This window comes from Cervus elaphus, chromosome 24 (genome assembly GCF_910594005.1).
Source record: "Cervus elaphus chromosome 24, mCerEla1.1, whole genome shotgun sequence".
Classification (NCBI taxonomy): Eukaryota; Metazoa; Chordata; class Mammalia; order Artiodactyla; family Cervidae; genus Cervus; species Cervus elaphus.
In genome coordinates this window covers 59413388-59432086 of record NC_057838.1, presented here as the reverse complement: position 1 = coordinate 59432086, position 18699 = coordinate 59413388, and the positions used below count along the sequence as shown (strand labels likewise).

The following is an 18699-nucleotide window of genomic DNA, read 5'->3' as shown; positions in this document are numbered from 1 at the left end:
ATTTTCTTGATTTGAGCCCTCTTCCTTTTTTTCTCCCTTTGAGTCTAAAGGTTTATCAGTTTTGTTCATCTTTTTATAGGACCCGTTTTTATTTTCATTGACCTTTTCTATTGTTTTCTTCATCTTTCTATCATTTATTTCTGCTCCGGTCATTATGATTTCTTTCCTTCTGCTAACATTGGGGTTTATTTGTTCTTTCTCTGGTTCACTTGTGGTGTGTGTGTGCGTGTGACTGCACTGGGTGTCTGCTCTGTGCGGGCTTTCTCGTTGTAGTGAGTGGGGTTACTCTGTAGTTGCGGTACATGGATTTCTCACTGAGGTAGCTTCTCATGTTGCAGAGCATGTGCCTTGGAGTACAGGCTCAAAAGTTGTGGCACATAGGCTTAGTAGTTCTGTGGCATGTGGGATCTTCCCAGACCAGGGATTGAACCTGTGTCCCCTGCATTTGGCAGGTGGATTCTTAACCACTGGACCACAAGGGAAGTGCCACAATTAGGTTGTTTATTTGAGATTTTTCCTTGTGTCCTGAGGTGAGATTGTATTGCTTCAGCTTCTCTCTTAGAACTGCTTTTGCTGCATCCCATAGGTTTTGGATTGTCGTGTTTTCATTGTCATTTGTCTCTAGGTATTTTTTTTATTTCCTTTTCGATATCTTTGGTGATCCATTGGTTGTTGAGTAGCGTATTGTTCAGCCTCCATATATTTGTGGGTTTTTGCAGTTTTTTTCTTGTATCTGATTTCTGATCTTATAGTATTGTGGTTGGAAATGATGCCTGATATGTTTTCAGTTTTCTTAAATTTACTGAAGCTTGATTTATGGCCAAAGATAAGCTCTATCCTGGGGGATGTTCCATGTGCACTTGAAAGTGTATTTTGCTGCTTTCTAATGGAATGCTCTATAAACATCAGTAAGTCCATCTGGTCTATTGTATCTTTAATGCTTATACTTCCTTATTGATTTTCTGTCTGGATATCCACTGGTGTAAGTGGATATTAAAGTCCCATGCTATTATTTTTTTTCTTTTTCTTTCTTAGTATATAATTATATTTTATTGAAGTATAGTTGACTTACAGTGTTTCAGTTGGTGATTTAGTTATACATATACAAATACTTTATTTTTGAAATTATTTTCCATTATAGATTATTACAAGATATTGACTATAGTTCCCTGTGATGCACAGTAAACCTTTGTTGCTTTTGCCTATTTTTAATTAACAGTCTAAATTAATGGGGAACTCCAAGAGGGTTTATGCCAAGGGGTACCCTGCTGGCCTTCTGCTGCCAATGCCCCATTCCTGTGGCGAGCCCCTGTCCCTGTGGTGAGCCTCTGCCCAGCTCTGCCTGCATAGTAGTCCCTCCAATACTAGTAGGTAGTTTTAGTTCAGTCTCCTGTGAGGTCACTGTCCCTTTCCTCTGGATCTTCATGTATGAAAGGTTTTGTTTGTGCCCTCCAAGACTGGAGTCTGTGTTTCCCCCAGTCCTGTGGAAGTCTTGTAATTGAATCTCACTGACCTTCAAGGCCAGATTCCCTGGGGAGTACCATTTCTTTGTCAGATCCCCAGGCTGGGAAGCCTGATGTGGGGTTCAGAACCTTCGAAACAGTGGGAGAACTTCTTTGGTATTGTTCTCCAGGTTTTGAGTCACCCACCTGGTGGGCATGGGATTTGATTTTATCATGATTGTGCTCCTGCAGCCATTGGGCTGCGTCTTCCTCTTTGTTTTTGGACGTGGGGTATCTTTTTTTGGTGGGTTCCAGCATGCTCCTGTCAGCGGTTGCTCGACATCTGGTTGTGATTTTTTTGTGCTCTCACAGGAGGAGATGAGCAAATGCCCTTCTATTCTGCCGTCTTGAACTGGAAATGTTTTTCCATTCTCAAAGAGCTGCTTTAAAGAAAAAAAGTGATGTGGGTGGGTTAGTCTCCAAAGCCTCGACTGTTACTCTCATTTTTACACAAGAGGTTCCCCAACTGCATTTTATATATCCCTTTTCACAAGGGCAGTGGAGGCCAAGAGGTACTAGAATTTATTCGTATTTTTTAAATTTTTATTGGAATATGGTTGATTTATAATGTGTTACTTTGAGGTATACAGCAAAATAAATCAATTATACTTATATCTCCACTTTTTTAGATTCTTTCCCCACATAGGTCATCACAGGGGGCTCAGTAGAGTTCCTTGTGCTCTTCAGTAGTAGGTCCTTGTTTGTTATGTTTTATATATAATAGTGTGTTTATGTCAATCCCAAACTCCTGATGTATCCCTCTTCCCCATTTCCCCTTGGTGACTATAAGTTTGTTTTCTTCATCTATGACTCTTTTATAAATAAGTTCATTTGTACCATTATTTTTTTAGATTCCACATACAGCAATATGTGATGTTAGTCCTTATCTGACTTCATTCAGTATGACAATCTCTAGATCCATCCCATTGGGGCAAGTGACATGACATTCTTTTTTTTATGGCTGACTAATATTTCATTATTAACCTGTCAGTTGATATTTAGGTTTCTTACATGTCTTGGCTGTTGTAAAGAGTGCTGTAGTGAACACTGGGGTACATGTTATCTTTTTAAATTAGTCTTTCTCTGGATATATGTCCAGAAGTGGGCTTGTTGGATCATGTAGTAGGTCTGTATTTAGTTTTTTAAAGACCCTCTATACCATTCTCCATAATGGCTGTAACAATTTATATTCCTGCCAACAATGTAGGAGGGTTCCCTTTTCTCCTTACCCTCACAAGCATTTATTGTTTAGAGACTTTTTTTTTTTTTTCAAGAGATACAGGTTTAAAATATTCTGTTTGTTTATTTGGTTGCCCGGGTCTCGGTTGTGGAATGCAGGATGTTTGATCTTCGTTGCAGCGTGTGGGCTCTTCAAGTGCAGCACAGGGGAGTTTTTAGTTGTGTCATGCAAACTGTTACTTGTGGGATGTGGGATCTAGATTCCCGACCAGGGATCAAACCCAGGACCCCCAGCTTTGGGAGCGTGAAGTCTTAGCTACTGGATCACCAGGGACATCCCAGAAGACTTTTTTTTTAGTTTATTTTCCACTGGAGGATAGTTACTTTACAATGAATGTTGTGTTGGTTTCTGCCATATAATGGCATGAATCAGCCATAAGTACACATAGATCCCCTCCCTCTCAAACCTCCCTTCGCCCCCCTGACCTTGCCCCACCCCTCTTGGTCGTCACAGCACGGGTTGGACTCTGTCTGTGTATCATACGGCAGCTTCCCACTAACTGTTACATACGGTAATATGTATGTTTCAGTGCGGCTCTTTCAGTCCATCCCATCCTCTCCTTCCCCTGGTGTGTCCACAGGCCTGTTCTCTATCTGCATCTCTGTTCCTGCCCTGCAGGTAGGTTTATCAGTGCTATTTTTCTAGATCCCACATATGTAGGTCAGTGTTCAATGTTTATTTTTCTCTTTCTGACTTAACATTGCTCTGTAACAGGCTCTAGGTTCATCCACGTCACTAGAACATCAAAAAAAATTTTTTATGGCTGAGTAATACTCCATTGTGGAGCTTCCCTGGTGGCTTAGTGGTAAAGAATCTGCCTGCCAGTGCAGGAGACTCAGGTTCAAATCCTGGGTTGGGAAGATCCCCTGGAGAAGGATCTTCTGGAAAGAAGTCAACCCACTCCAGTGTTCTTGCCTGGGAAATCACATGGACAGAGGAATCTTGACAGACTACAGATCATGGGGTCGCAAAAGAATCAAATACAACTTAGTGATTAAAACAACAACAACAATATTCCATTGTGTATGTGTACCACAAATTCTTGATCCATTCATCTGTCAGTGGACATCTAGGTTGCTGTTGTAAATAGTGCTGCAGTGAACCTTGGTGTACATGTGTCTCTTTGGGCTATGATTTTCTCAGGGTGTATGCCCAGTAATGGGATTGTTGGGTCATATGGTAGTTTTATTCGTAGTTTTTCAAGGAATCTCCATACTGTTTTCCATAGTAGCTGTATCAATTTATAGTCCCACCAGCAGTGCAAGAGGGTTCCCTTTGTTTCACACCCTCTGTAGCATTTATTTATAGATTTTTTTGATGATAGCCATTCTGACTTGTGTGAGGTGATACCTCATTGTAGCTTTTTTCTTTTTTACTTTATGTATTTGACTGCCTTAGTTGTGACCCGTGAGATCTTTCTTGTGGCATGGGGGCTCCAGAGCATGCAGGCTTCAGTAGTTGTGACCTACAGGCTCTGGAGTGTGTGGGCTCAGTAGTTTTGGCTTATGGGTGTAGTTCCTCCATGACATGTGGGACCAGGGATTGTACACACATTGCCTGCATTGCAAGTCAGATTTGTAACCACTGGGCCACCAGAAATTCCCACCTGATTGTAGTTTTGATTTGCATTTCTCTGTCAGTTACTGATGTTGAGCATCTTTTCATGTGCCTCTGGGCCATCTGTATGTCTTCATTGGAGAGAGGTTAATTTAGGTCTTTATCCATAGTTTGATTGTGTGTTTGGTTTTGAGCTACATGAGCTGTTCTGTGTTTTGGAGATGTACAGCGTGAAGTAAGTCAGAGAAAAATAAATATTGTATATAATGTATATATGTGGAATCTAGAAGAATGGTACAGATGAACCTATTTGTCAGGCAGGACTAGAGACACAGATGTGGGTGTGGGAGGGTGGCTGGAAGGGGAGTGTGGAATGAATTGGGAGATTAGGATTCACATATTTACGCTACCGCATTTAAAAGAGAGCTAGTGTGAACCTGCTGTATAGCGCAGGGAGCTCAGCTTGGTCCTCTGTGATGACCTAGATGGGTGGGATCGGGGGTGGGAGGGAGGTGCGTGAGGAGGATGTATGTATACAGATAACTGATTCATTCATTCTACAGCAGAAGCTAACACAGCATTGTGGAGCAGTTATACTCCAATAAAATGTTTTCTGATCTTTCGTTGTTACTGTGTAGGAATGCAAGAGATTTCTGGGTGTTAATTTTCTATCCTGCAGATTTACCAGATTCATTGATGAGCTCTCGTAGTTTTCTGGTAGTGTCTTTAGGATTTTCTGTGTATCTGCAGTCAGTGACAGTGTTACTTTCTCTTTTCAATTTGGATTTCATTTCTTTTTCTTCTCTGATTGCTGTGACTACACTCTCCAGATCTGTGTTCCGTCAAATTGGTAAGAGTGGATATCAGGAGATCTTGGAGGAAATGTTCTGAGTTTTTCACCTTTGAGAATGATGTTAATTATGGGTTTGTTGTATACAGTCTTTGTTTTGTTGAGGTAGATTCCTTCGATGCCCAGTTTCTGGAGAGTTTTTTTTCTTTTTAAACCATAAATGTGTGTGGGATTTTGTCAAAAACTTTTTCTACATCTGTTAAGGTGATCATACGGTTTTTTTCTTCTTCAGTTTGTTAATGTGATGTATCACATCGGTTGATTTGTTTATATTGAAAAACCTTTGCATCCCTGGAATAAATCCCACTTGATCATGGTGTGTGAAACTTTCATTGCATTGTTGGGCTTGGTTTGCTAGTGTTTTGCTGAGTTGGTTTTTTTTTTTTGCCTCTGGGTTATTGGCCCTTAATTTTTCTTTTTTTTTTTTTTTCATTTATTTTAAGTTTTCTTTTTTTACTGTTTATTTATTTGGCTGCGTGACATCTTAGTTGTAGCACGCAGGATCTTTGTTGCGTTGTGCAGCATCTTTCATTGTGGCCCATGGACTCTAGTTGTGTGCAAGCTCAGTATTTGCAGTCCGTGGGGTCAGTTGCTCCAGCATGTGGGGTCTTAGTTCCCTTACCAAGGATTGAACCTGTGTCCCCCGCATTGCAGGATGGATTCTTGACCCCTGGACCACCAAGGAAGTTCTATAATTTTCTTTTTTTGTGATATCTTTGGTTTTGGCATCAGGGTGATGGTGGCCTCATAGAATGAGCTTGGGAGTGTTCCTTCTTCTGCACTTTTTTGGAAGAATATCAGAGGGATAGGTGTTAACTGTTGTGTAAATGTTTAATAAAATTCTCCTGTGAAGCTGTCTGGTCTTGGACTTTTGTTTATTGGAAGTTTTTGAATCAGTTTCAATTTTAGTACTTGTGATTGGTCTGTTTCTATTTTCTATTTCTTCCTGGTTCAATCTTGAAAAGTTGTACCTTTCTAAGAATTTGTCTATTTCTTCTAGGTTGTCCGTTTTATTGGTGTATGGTTGCTTGTGAAAGTTGCTCAGTTGTATCCGCCTCTTGGCAACTCCGTACACTGTAACCTGCCAGGCTCCTCTGTCCGTGGAATTCTCCAGGCAGGAGTACTGGAGTGGCTAGCTGTTTCTGTCTCCACGGGATCTTCCCAACCCAGGGATCAAACCCCATTCTCTCGCATTGCAGATTCTTTACGGTCTGAGCTACCAGGGAAGCCCAAGGATATTGGAGTGGATAGCCTATCCCTTCTCCAGTGCATATTGCTGACCCAGGAATTGAACCTGGGTCTCCTGCATTGCAGGTGGATTCTTTACCAGCTGAGCTACCAGGGAAGCCCCCCATAGTTGCTCATACGCTTACGATCCTTTGTATGTCCATGGTGTCAGTTGTAACATCCTTTTTCGTTCCTACTTTTTTTAAAAATAATTTTAATTTTGGGGTGCTGTGTCTTCATTGCCGCATACGTGCTTTCTCTCGTTGTGGTGAGCCGGGACTTCTCTTCGTTGTGGTCATTGCGGTGGCTTCTCACTGTGCAGTGTTGCATAGCACAGGCTCTGGGTGCATGGGCTTCAGTCATTGCAGCCCCTGGACTCAGCAGTTGCTGCGTGTGGGCTCCAGGGCACGCAGGTCCAGTCATTGCAGCACACGAGCTCAGTAGTTGTGGCTTGTGGGCCCTGGTGCATGTGCTGGCTTTGGTGTTTGCTGCTCGTGGGCTCAGTGGTTGTGGCACATGGGCTTGGTTTCTCCGCGGCATGTGGAATCTTCCTGGACAAGGGATCAACCCAGTGTCCCCTTGCACTGGCAGGCAGATTCTTATCCATTGTACCACCGCAGAAGTCCCCACTTCTGGTTTTTTTAATTTGAGCCCTCTCCTTTTCTTTTCTCCCAATGAATTAAAAGGTTTATCAGTTTTGTTCATCTTTTCACAGGATCAGCTTTTAGTTTCATTGATCTTTCCAATTGTTTTATTCATTTCTATTTCATTTATTTCTGCTCTGTTCAATATAATTTAACTCCTTCTACTGACTTTGGAGTTTGTTCTTTCTCTAGTTCCTATAGGTGGGGTGTGTGTGTGTGTGTGATTGTCCTTGGTGTTTGTTAGGCACAGGCTTGTGTGTGTGTGAGAGAGAGACCCTTCTAGGTCTTTGCTGTGCGCAGGCTTTCTCTAGTTGCGGTGAGTGGGGATTACTCTCTAACTGCAGTGCATGGGCTTCTGATCGACGTGGCTTCTCTTGTTGGGGAGCATGCGTTCTAGAGTTCAGGCTGAGTAGTTGTAGCACACAGGCTTAGTTGCTGTGTGGCATGTGAGATCTTCCTGGACCAGCGATTGAACCCATGTTCCCTGCATTGGTAGGTGGGTTGTTAATCATTGGACCACCAGGGAAGTCCTGCAGTTAGGTTGTTTATTTGAGATTTTTCTTGTGTCCTGAGGTAAGATTGTATTGCTGTCAACTTCCCTCTTAGAACTGCTTTTGCTGGATCCCATAGGTTTTGGATTGTCATGTTTTCATTTTCATTTGTCTCTAGGTATTTTTTATTTCTTCTTTGATTTCTTTAGTGATTCATTGGCTATTTCATAACATATTGTTTAACCTCCATATGTTTGTGGGGGTTTGCAGTTGTTTTTTTTTCTTGTATTTGATTTATAATCTTACAGCATTGTGGTTGGAAAAGATAGTTGGTGTGATTTTAGTTTTCTTGAATTTACTGAGGCTTGATTTGTGGCCAAAGACAGGATCTGTCCTGTAGAATGTTCTATGTGTGCTTGAAAAGAAAGTGTATGCTGTTTTCAAATGGAATGCCCTATAAATATTAGTTAAGTCCATCTAGTCTAATGTATCTTTAAGGCTGGTGTTTCTTTATTGATTTTCTGTCTGGATGATCTGTCCGTTGAGTTTCCTGCTATTATTATATTACTGTTGATTTCCCCCTTCTTTACCAGCAGAGCCACCACAGAAGCCCTTATGACCATTAGCATTTGTTTTATGTTTATACTGAGGTGCTCCTGTATTGGGTACATACATGTACTTGAAATTGTTGTGTCTTCTTGGATTGATCCCTTGATCAATATGTAGTGTCCTTCCTTGTCTTTTTAATATTTATGTATTTACTTGGCTACACCAGCTCTTAGGTACAGCACATAGAATCTTTGATCTTTGTTGTATCCTGCGTGATCTTTAGTTGCAGCATACAAACTCTTTGTCTGTTGGATCTAGTTTTCTGACCAGGGATCAAACCCCAAGCCTTGTGTTGAGAGTGAGGGTTAGCCACTTGACCACCAGGGAAATCCCATTTCCTTATCTCTTGTAACAGTTGTTATTTTAAGGTCTGTTTTGTCTGATATGTATATTGCTATTTCAGCTTTCTTTTGATTTCCATTTGCATGGAATATCTTTTTCTATCCCCTCACTTTCAGTCTGTATGTGTCCCTAAGTCTGATGGGTCTCTTGTAGACAGCATATATATGGGTCTTATTTTGTATCCATTCAGCCAGTTTGTGCCTTTTGTTTGGAGCATTTATTTAAATTTTACATTTAAGGTAATTATTGATAATACATGCTCTTATTGCCATTTTTCTTAATTGATTAGGATTTGTTTTTGTTGGTCTTCTTTTGTTCTCTTGTGGTTTGATGACTATCTTTAGTGTTGTGTTTGAGTTGCCTTTTTCTTTTTTGTTTGTGTATCTGTTACAGATTTTTGGTTGCAGTTCCCATGAGGTTTGGATTCTTTTGTGTTTGTACTTTGGCTGCACCCGTTGGGGCTTGTGGCACCCTTGTTGTGGGCCATGGGAACTTTCATTGTGGCACTCAGTCTCAATCACTGTGTGGAATGTGGGATCCTAGTTCCCCGAGGAGGGATCAAACCCGAGTCCCTTGCATTGCAAGGCAGATTCTTAACCACTCGACCACCAGGGAAGTCCCCCTTGAGATTTTGCTATAGCAGTCTTTGTGCATGGTGGTTTTAAGTTGCTGGTCTCTTGATTTCAAGAGTAATTCTGATTTCCTGTATTTGTACTCCCCTCGTGGTTGCTGATTTTGATATGATATTTGTGTGTGGATGGTTTCCTACTATTACTTCATGTTTGCCTTTATTGTTGAGCTTTCCCAATTGTGCTTTTCTTGTTTCTAGTTTTGGCCTCCCCACCCCCATCCCCGATGGCATGTGTGTGTGTGTGTGTGCGCGTGCGTGCATGCTAAGTTGCTTTGGTCATGTCCAGTTCTTTGCGACCCTGTGGACTGTAGCCTACCAGGCTCCCCTATTCATGGGATTCTCCAGGCAAGAGTACTAGAGTGGGTTGCCATGTCCCCCTCCAGGCAATCTTCCTGACCCAGGGATCGAACTCTGCATTGGCAGGTGTGTTCTTTACAGTTTACCATCTGCCCCGCCCCCCACCCCTGCCCCCAAAAGTTCCTTCAGCATTTGTTGTAAGGCTAGTTTGGTGGTGTTGTATTCTCTTAATTTTTGCTCATCTGTAAAACTTTTGATTTCTCTGAATCTGAATGAAAACCTTACTGGGTAGAGTATTCTTGATTGTAGGTTTATCTCTTTCATCACTTTAAATATATTTTGCCACTCTCTTCTGGCTTGCAGTTTCTGCTGAAAAACCATCTGATAACCTTATGGGGATTTCCTTGTGTGTTATTCGTTACTTTTCCCTTTTGATTTTAATATTTTTTCTTTGTATTTGACTTTTGTCAATTTGACTAATATGTGTTTTAGCATGTTCCTCCTTGGGTTTATCCTGTATGGAACTCTGCACTTCCTGGACTTGAATGACTGTTTCCTTTCCCATTTTAGGGAAGTTTTTGGCTATAATCTCTTCAAATGTTTTCTCAGGCCCTCTCCCTGTCTCTTTTTCTTCTGGAACCCTATAATGTGGATGTTGGTATGTTTAGTGTTGTCCCAGAGGTCTCTAAGACATTTCTTATTTCTCTTCATTCTTTTTACTTTATTCTGTCCTGTGGCAGCAATTTCCATTTTCTTTGTTCTGTTCTGTGGCAGTGATTTCCACTTCTCTGTCTTCCAGCTCACTTACTCATTCTTCTGCCTCAGTTATTTTGCTATTGATTTTTTTCTAGTGTATTTTTCCTTTCACTTATTGTATTATTCATCTCTCTGTTCTTTTAACCTTCTGTCTCTTTGTTAAACATTTCTTGTATCCTCTTGGTCTGTGCCTCCATTCTTTTTCTGAGACTTTGAATCATTTTTACTGTTACTATGAATTCTTTCTCGGGTAGATTGCCTATCTCTGGAGGAGCTTGAATTTAAATGTGAAGGTCCTCAGACCCACCTATCCCACTCCCTACCCCTCTCAAGGTCACTGGGTTCCCCTGAAGGAAACTGTTTGTCAAGTTAGTCCACGCCCTTGAGCACTCATTGCCTTTGGGGCTTGTGGCCAGTGTCTATAGGACTGAGACACATCTTCATGACGTGGGCAGGATTGCACTGAATGCCTGTGGTCTGGGCCCTTGGAAGTGTGGCTGTCCCAGCCTTCCAGCACTTCAGCTCCCTATCAGGGTGCTTGCTAGGAGCAGGCTTGGTTAGGATGCTTGTGAGACCCATGCATTGGTTCCTCAAGACCAGGGGGACAGCAGCAGAATCTGGATGTGGGAGGTGGGGGCATCCCAGCCCAGCATGCCACTGACCTGGCCTCTCCCCACACAGCCCCGAGCACGCAGAGCCAGAGGTCCAGGTGGTGCCTGGGTCTGGCCAGATCATCTTCCTGCCCTTCACCTGCATTGGCTACACTGCCACCAACCAGGACTTCATCCAGCGCCTGAGCACGCTCATCCGGCAGGCTATCGAGCGGCAGCTCCCGGCTTGGATCGAGGCCGCCAACCAGCGAGAGGAGGGCCAGGGGGAGCAGGGCGAGGAGGAGGAGGAGGAGGAGGAGGTTGCTGAGAACCGCTACTTTGAAATGGGGCCCCCGGACGCAGAGGAAGAGGAGGAGGGTGGGCCAGGCGAGGAAGAGGAAGAAGAGGAGGAAGAGGAGGAGGAGGAGGAGGCTGAGGAGGAGCGCCTGGCTCTGGAGTGGGCGCTGGGCGCAGACGAGGATTTCCTGCTGGAGCGCATCCGCATCCTCAAGGTGCTCTGGTGCTTCCTGATCCACGTGCAGGGCGGCATCCGCCAGTTCGCCGCCTGCCTCGTGCTCACTGACTTCGGCATCGCCGTCTTCGAGATCCCACACCAGGAGTCGCGGGGCAGCAGCCAGCACATCCTGTCCTCGCTGCGCTTCGTGTTCTGCTTCCCGCACGGCGACCTCACCGAGTTCGGCTTCCTCATGCCGGAGCTGTGCCTGGTGCTGAAGGTGCGGCACAGCGAGAACACGCTCTTCATCATCTCGGACGCCGCCCACCTGCACGAGTTCCACGCCGACCTGCGCGCCTGCTTCGCCCCGCAGCACGTGGCCATGCTGTGTAGCCCCGCGCTCTACGGCAGCCACACCAGCCTGCAGGAGTTCCTGCGCCAGCTGCTCACCTTCTACAAGGTGGCGGGCGGCTGCCAGGAGTGCAGCCAGGGCTGCTTTCCCGTCTACCTGGTCTACAGCGACAAGCGCATGGTGCAGACAGCCGCCGGGGACTACTCGGGCAACATCGAGTGGGCCAGCTGCACCCTCTGCTCGGCCGTGCGGCGCTCCTGCTGCGCGCCCTCCGAGGCCGTCAAGTCCGCCGCCATCCCCTACTGGCTGCTGCTCACGCCCCAGCACCTCAACGTCATCAAGGCCGACTTCAACCCCATGCCCAACCGGGGCACCCACAACTGCCGCAACCGCAACAGCTTCAAGCTCAGCCGCGTGCCGCTCTCCACCGTGCTGCTGGACCCCACGCGCAGCTGCACCCAGCCGCGGGGCGCCTTCGCGGACGGCCACGTGCTCGAGCTGCTCGTGGGCTACCGCTTCGTCACCGCCATCTTCGTGCTGCCCCACGAGAAGTTCCATTTCCTGCGCATCTACAACCAGCTGCGGGCCTCGCTGCAGGACCTGAAGACCGTGGTCATCGCCAAGACCCCTGGAACCGGGGGCGGGCCTCAGAGCCCCCTCGTGGATGGCCAGCCTGCCGAGGGCAGGGCCAGGTGAGACCGAGCACGGGCTTCTGGGGGCCAGGGGCCAGGGGGCTGGCTGAGACCACTCCACTCACATACCCGGGTCTCTCACCCCCGTCAGCATTGCCCTTGGCTCCCTCAGGCTTGGTTCTGGGCTGCTCCTTATCTCCCAGGCTCCAGGAGAGGTCCTTCTCTGTGGAAGGACACTGGGCCTGTAAGGGGCCCAGTTCTCTGCCACTTAGAGCCCTGCGTGGCTGGGCCTCCAGGCTTCTGCTCCCACCTTGCCTGGCCCTCCCCACTGGGCCCAAGCATGGCCTCTAGGCCTCACCCGTGTCCCCTCGCCCCTGGGCTCCCAGTCCCGTGGTTGGCTTTCTGAGCTGGGCTGGGGGAGCTGCTGCTGGCACTGCCTGCTGCTGACCCCCAGCTTCAAGCCTTACCCTTTGGTGAGCCGTACACTCCTTCCTCCTCAGGAGGACCCGGGTTGCTCAGGGGCCCACTCTGTGTAATTTTGTGAGACCCTTCCAGAGGAACCTGTTGGCTGAGAGCAGCAAGGTCTGAGTGTGTAAGCGGGGTGGTCACTTTGTGCAGAGCTCCTGCTCTTCTGGGGGAGACTGAGGTGCAGAGAGAGGAGGAATTCGCATCCCTGTGTTTGTCGTCTTCACTTTTCCCTCCTTCCCCTGCTCCTGCTGCTGAGCCGGCTCCCCTCAGAGCTGCCTGGGCTTGGGGTAGAGTAGCCTGTGAGGGGGACTGTGGTCACACCCACGGTTCATCCCTGCCTCGGGCTCAAGAGGCTCCATGTGCCCTTCAGGGTGCCCCTTTCTCCTGTGACTTCCTCCAGCTTCATGTATGATGGGGCTTCGGGGAGCTGCTTGTGCCAGAGGGCCTCGCGAGGCTGTCTCTCCGCCTCCCTGCCCCCACGATGGGGCTTCAGATGGGGACACCTTGTCTTGTTTCCCTGCCGCCCCCAAACCCGGCCGGACCTTGCCCACAGCGGGGACTGCACACAGAAAGCAGGCACCCTGCTTCACCCCGCAGATGCGTGTCTGCCCCAGGCCAGCAGGAGGAGAGCCTGGGAGGCTTGGGGGGATTTGGCCCCGTGCCAGATCAGGGCCCCAGGGATCTCTTTCAACAGACAGCTGTTCGATTGAGAGGATGATATCCAGGACTCCCCACTGACATGAGCCTGGGCTTGTGGGTGTGTAGGCTGGTTGCAGGGGGCTCCCAACATATACGAGGATTCTTTCTGAGTGTTGTTGGACCTGGTGCTTGGAACAGTCGGGGGAAAATCCAGTGTGGCTACATGCAGTGGTGGCCAAGGTGGGTGAGATCCTGGGACACCTGAGGAGGCCTCAAAGGCAGATTGAGGAAAGGTTGAGTTTTTCTTTCTCAACTGCATGTGCCCCAAGCTCCCAGCCCTGGGCACCTTGGTCCACACTCTGGACTCTGGAGTGGCATTGTGATACCTCTGCCACCTTTTCAGAATGATGTTTCAGCCCGTGGGTCACAGCTGCCTGTCTCAGCCTTGGTCCGTCCTCCCATCTCCCTCCCAAGAGCAGGGGCCTGGGTATCTTTCCCTTTGCTCTTGCCATGAGGAACCAAGCTGAGATCCCCAGCTGGCCCCAGAGGTGGTGTGTGGTGCACGTGGTCCCCTCACGCTGAGGCTCACGTGGACTGGGTGTCTGCATTTGGGGCCCGCATGTTAATGTGGTGTTTCTGGGGGGAATTGGGATATGTAGCGGTGACCAGAATCTCCAAGATGCTCCAGCAGAGACTGCAGCCCCGGCCCTGGCGGAGGTCCCAGCTCTCACTCCAGGAGAGGCCTCAGCCCCCAGCCCAGCAAAGGCCCCAGCTCCAGCAGAGGCCTCAGTGCCAGCTCTGGTTCCAGTGGAGGTCCCCGCGGAGGCTGAGGCCTCAGCAGAGATCCCAGCAGAGGCCTCAGCCTCAGTGGAGGCCCTGGCCCAAGCAGAGGCCCCTGCACAGTACCCAAGTGAGCCCCTGATCCGGTCCACGTCGGAGGACAATCAGATCCCGTCACACCTGCCCGCCTGCCCGTCTCTCCAGCACATCGCCAGCCTGCGTGGACGGGCCGTGGTCGAGTTCTTCCACAGCAGCATTGCCGAGGTAGGGCTGGCACACCTGTGGAGGAAGGTGGCTCGGTTGCCCCGGAGCTGCAGCAGGCTCGCCTTGGGCTCAGCTTTGGGTTCCCAGCCTTCTCTGTGCTGGCTTTTCCCCAGCTTCAGCTCTTCACAGTTTTGAGAACCTGAGTAGGGAGGACCCGGACTGCCCTCCCCTGGCCAGTTGTCCCCCGCATCGCTGCCTCCCCCTGTGGCCTGTGCCTCCCCCCGCCTCGGTCCCTGGGCAGACCCTACCGCATACCATCCCCCGCTCACCTCCTCTCTCCTGTATTTATACATTCGTTGACAAGACGCGGTAGAGTCCCATGCCACCCCGGGGCAGCAGGTCACCAGCCAGTGGGGCTGGTGGAAGCCCCTTCCCAGAAACCTGGAGGAGGAGCCGCACACCCTGGTCACCTGCTGTCCTGCAGCCCCAACCGGCCCCTCTGTGTCCAGGTGGAAAACGAGGAGCTGCGGCACCTCCTGTGGTCATCGGTGGTGTTCTACCAGACGCCGGGGCTGGAGGTGACCGCCTGCGTGCTGCTGTCTACCAAGGCCGTGTACTTCGTGCTGCATGACGGCCTCCGCCGCTACTTCTCGGAGCCGCTGCAGGGTGGGCACTGGGGCCCGAGGGGGCAGGAGGGCTGCTGTCTCCGGACCCCTGTGCGACCTGAGGAAGCAGTGGTTTGGCTGCACGGGGCTGAGACTCTTCAGAGGGAGGCGGGTGATGTCAGCACTTTGCTTCTGGAGCTGGCAGAAGGGATGTAAAGCCAGGTGTGAATGCACCCAGCCAGGCCCCTGAGGGACTGGGACCCAAGCGTGACCAGGGAGGTTGGGCAGCCTCTGCTCCTTGGGGCTTCGGTGGATTCCTCAGCCAGCGGGCTGTCCTAGGACTCCTGGTGTGTCCAGCACACCAGGCACGCTCAGACTGTAGAACACATTTCCCATGAGGTCTTGTGTGTGCAGAGGCGATGGTGGCTTCTTGCCAGGCCTCGGCAGGCCAGGCCATCAAGGGGGCCCTTTCCTGCTCCAGGCAGCTGCGTACCTAGAAGCCACCACCACATTCGGTCCCTTTCTCCCTATCACAGATTTCTGGCATCAGAAAAACACCGACTACAACAACAGCCCCTTCCACATTTCTCAGTGCTTTGTTTTGAAACTCAGCGACCTGCAGGTAGTCAACGTTGGGCTTTTCGACCAGTATTTCCGGCTGACGGGTGAGTGGCCACTCTGCTTTGTCCTGTTTTGGGTGAAGGCCAGTGTCCCCAGCAGGCTTCCACCTTCACACACGGGTGCATTATTGCAGGCAGAGTTATGTGTCTGCTCACAGGCCAGTTCACCGGAGCGGGAGGAAGCCGCTTCAGGAACTGCTGAGAGAGCAGAACTCACCCCCAGGACTTGGAGCGGGAGGCCAGGGGCCGAGGCTGCGAAGTGCTGGGTGGGCGGGCAGAGTGGGCCCTGGGCTCTCGGGCAGGATGTGTCTGATTCATACTTCCTGAAGAGAGAAAGCTAAGCTCTTTCCCTAATGCCTCTGTATCCCCTTCCAGAAAAATGTCACAGCCCTTCCGGCCTGAGAAACGGCTGTCTCCCCAGGCCCCGTGATGCTTCCCCACGTGGGCTCTCCTGGCCCCGGCTCTGTGGTCCTCAGGTCCAGGCTGACCTGCCGGAGACTGGAGAAGACTGCAGGGGTGGGCCGGGGCCGGGGGAGCGGCGACCTGCGGTCATGGCTGTGCCTCTCTTGCAGGCCCCTGCGCGGCGCAGGTGGTTACCTGCCTGACACGGGACAGCTACCTGACTCACCGCTTCCTCCAGCACCTCATGGCTGTGCTGTCCTTGCTCGAGCGCACACCCTCACCTGAGCCTGTGGACAGAGACTTCTATTCTGAGTTTGGAAACAAGACCACAGGTACCCCGCCCAGCTCAGGTCTCTTGCCGACCCTGAGGGCTGTAGCAGGCCCCAGGACAGCGTCCCTGCGCCCCAGCAGCCTCTCTGCTCCTAGCTCTCTCTTCCTGCTTAGTCAGCTAGAGTTTCCCATGGTTTGGGGTTTTTTTTGGCTGTCAGGCTGTCATGGATCTCTGTTGCTGCACGCAGGCTTTCTCTGGTTGTGGTGAGCAGAGGCTCTCTTGTCCTGGTGTGTGGGCTTCCCACTGCAGTGGCTTCTCCTGTTGCGCAGCGTGGGCTCTTGTTGCGTGGGCTTCTGTAGTGGCAGTGTGTGGGCTCCGTAATTGTGGCTCATGGGCTCCAGAGTGCAGGCTTTGTAGCTGTGGGCCCAGGCTCCATGGCATGTGAAATCAATCTCCCTGAACCAGAGTTCGAACCAGTGTCCCCTGCATTATTGCAAAGCGGTTTCTGAACCACTGGACCACCAAGGAAGCCCTCCATGGACTTTTCCATGGCAGAGTCTCTGTGCCAGCAAATCCACAGCCATTCAGCAGGTGCATTTCTGTCTGCCCTGCTCTGAGCTGCTGGCCTGAGGGTCTCAGACCGAGCGGGGGTGGGGCTTGGATCACTCTCTCCTGCTTCTGACGGTCATGTGACTCATGCTGCCGTCTCTGGGGGCCTTGGGGCTGCTGGTGAGCCCAGCACCACCACAGGCCAGTTCCAGCCTGCAGCCCTGGTGGCATCTCTCTCTTCAGGGAAGATGGAGAACTATGAGCTGATCCACTCGAGCCGCGTCAAGTTCACCTACCCCAGCGAGGAGGAGGTCGGAGACCTGACGTTCACTGTGGCCCAGAAGATGGCTGCCCCAGAGAAGGCGCCGGCCCTCAGCATCCTGCTGTATGTGCAGGCCTTCCAGGTGGGCTCACCGCAGCCAGGGCGCTACAGGGGCTTGCTGCGCCCCAAAACGCTCCTGCTCACCAGCGCTGAGATCTTCCTCCTGGACGAGGACTTTGTCCACTACCCGCTGCCCGAGTTCGCCAAAGAGCCGCCACAGAGGGACCGGTACCGGCTGGACGACGGGCGCCGCGTCCGGGACCTGGACCGCGTGCTCATGGGCTACCAGACATACCCGCAGGCCCTCACCCTGGTCTTTGATGATGTGCAGGGCCACGACCTCATGGGCAACGTCACCCTGGACCACTTCGGGGAGGTGCCAGGTGGCCTGGCCGGAGGCGGCCAGGGCCGTGAGGTCCAGTGGCAGGTGTTTGTCCCCAGCGCCGAGAGCCGAGAGAAGCTCATCTCGCTGTTGGCCCGTCAGTGGGAGGCCCTGTGTGGCCGGGAGCTGCCCGTGGAGCTCACCGGCTAGGCCCGCCCGGGTGGGCTGGCCCTTGCTGCCCGCCGTGTCTGGCCCGGTGTCCACCCAGGGCCGGGAAGCAGGCCATCTTCACTGTTTTTAAAATGTGCTCTCTTTCGATTCTTTCGTTTGACTGTCCTCCCAGAGAATGTGACACCTGTGTTCAGTCGATTCTTTCTAATCTTGGGAGTGAGAGCGCTGGCCCCCCCAGGGCCTCCATGCGCTGCCAGCCTCCCGCAGATCTGTCGCCTGCCCCTCGTGCTGTGTGGCCGGGCACGCCAGTGTCGTGTCTTCTGTCGTGAGACTGCTGTTAATCTGTGGCGCCGTGGGTCTGGTTTACTCTTCTGCGCGTCCTTTCCTGAGATGTCAAGTCCAGTCTTGTTGCTGTTGCTGTCATTGTGGACATTTGCTGCTAATTATGAAGCTGACAGTGAAATGCACATTGAAGGCTCCCACCCCACACAGTTTTCCAGAGGGGAGGCCTCTCCTGGTCCAGACTAGCGGGAGAGCCCCATGGGGGCGGAGGCTGCCAGGCCCTGGGGCTGAGAGGGCTGGGGGCAGGGGACCTAGAGCTGCCAGCACCAAGTGTGATTCCTGTTGCCTATTTTCTCTATTCCAGTAAAGCCAAGTTTGACACAGTCTGGGTCTTTTATTTCAAGGGCCACTAGGGTCCCAGCAGGGCATTGGTGCAGGGCATGGTTGGCCTGAGGGAGAGAGGGTGCCATAGAGACATAAGAAGGTGAGCTACTGGGGGAACGGAGTGGGGAGGAGGCTGCAAGGGAGCGGCTCTCCCAGGGCCGGGTACTGGATGGGTTTCTGAGGAGCCTGGGACAGGGGAGATAGAAGCGGCTTTTTGGACAGGCCCCTGCTGGGCTGTGGCTAAACCAGGAGCCTCAGGGCAAACCGGAAGCTCCTTAGGAGCCCCTGGCACCCCAGCTGCTGCCCTGCCCCCTCAGGTCTGGAATGTCACCCCCAGCCTGCTGTGAGGGTCGGGCCTGGAGTCTGGGACAGCTCTCTGTGTGGGGTCTCGGGGTCTCACCAGGATGGCCTGCAGAGGAGGTAGCCCTGGTGGTGGCTAGCGGGGAGGAGGACCCCGTGCTGTCCGTGTCTGGGCTCATCTCCTGAGAGGTGGTTTGCTTCAGGGA

At 50.5% G+C, this 18699-nt stretch overlaps 1 protein-coding gene across 1 annotated transcript in view; it reads left to right on the top strand.

Annotated features, from left to right (window-relative positions):
• Positions 1-18192, top strand: part of NISCH (nischarin) — a 63759-nt gene extending 45567 nt beyond the window's left edge. The window contains exons 16-21 of the mRNA XM_043886616.1: positions 10828-12234; positions 13941-14325; positions 14775-14931; positions 15407-15535; positions 16063-16224; positions 16956-18192. Coding sequence (XP_043742551.1) covers positions 10828-12234; positions 13941-14325; positions 14775-14931; positions 15407-15535; positions 16063-16224; positions 16956-17566 — 2851 coding nt within the window. The 3' untranslated portion in view covers positions 17567-18192. The remainder of the gene's footprint in view (positions 1-10827; positions 12235-13940; positions 14326-14774; positions 14932-15406; positions 15536-16062; positions 16225-16955) is intronic.
• Positions 18193-18699: the final 507 nt, after the last annotated feature.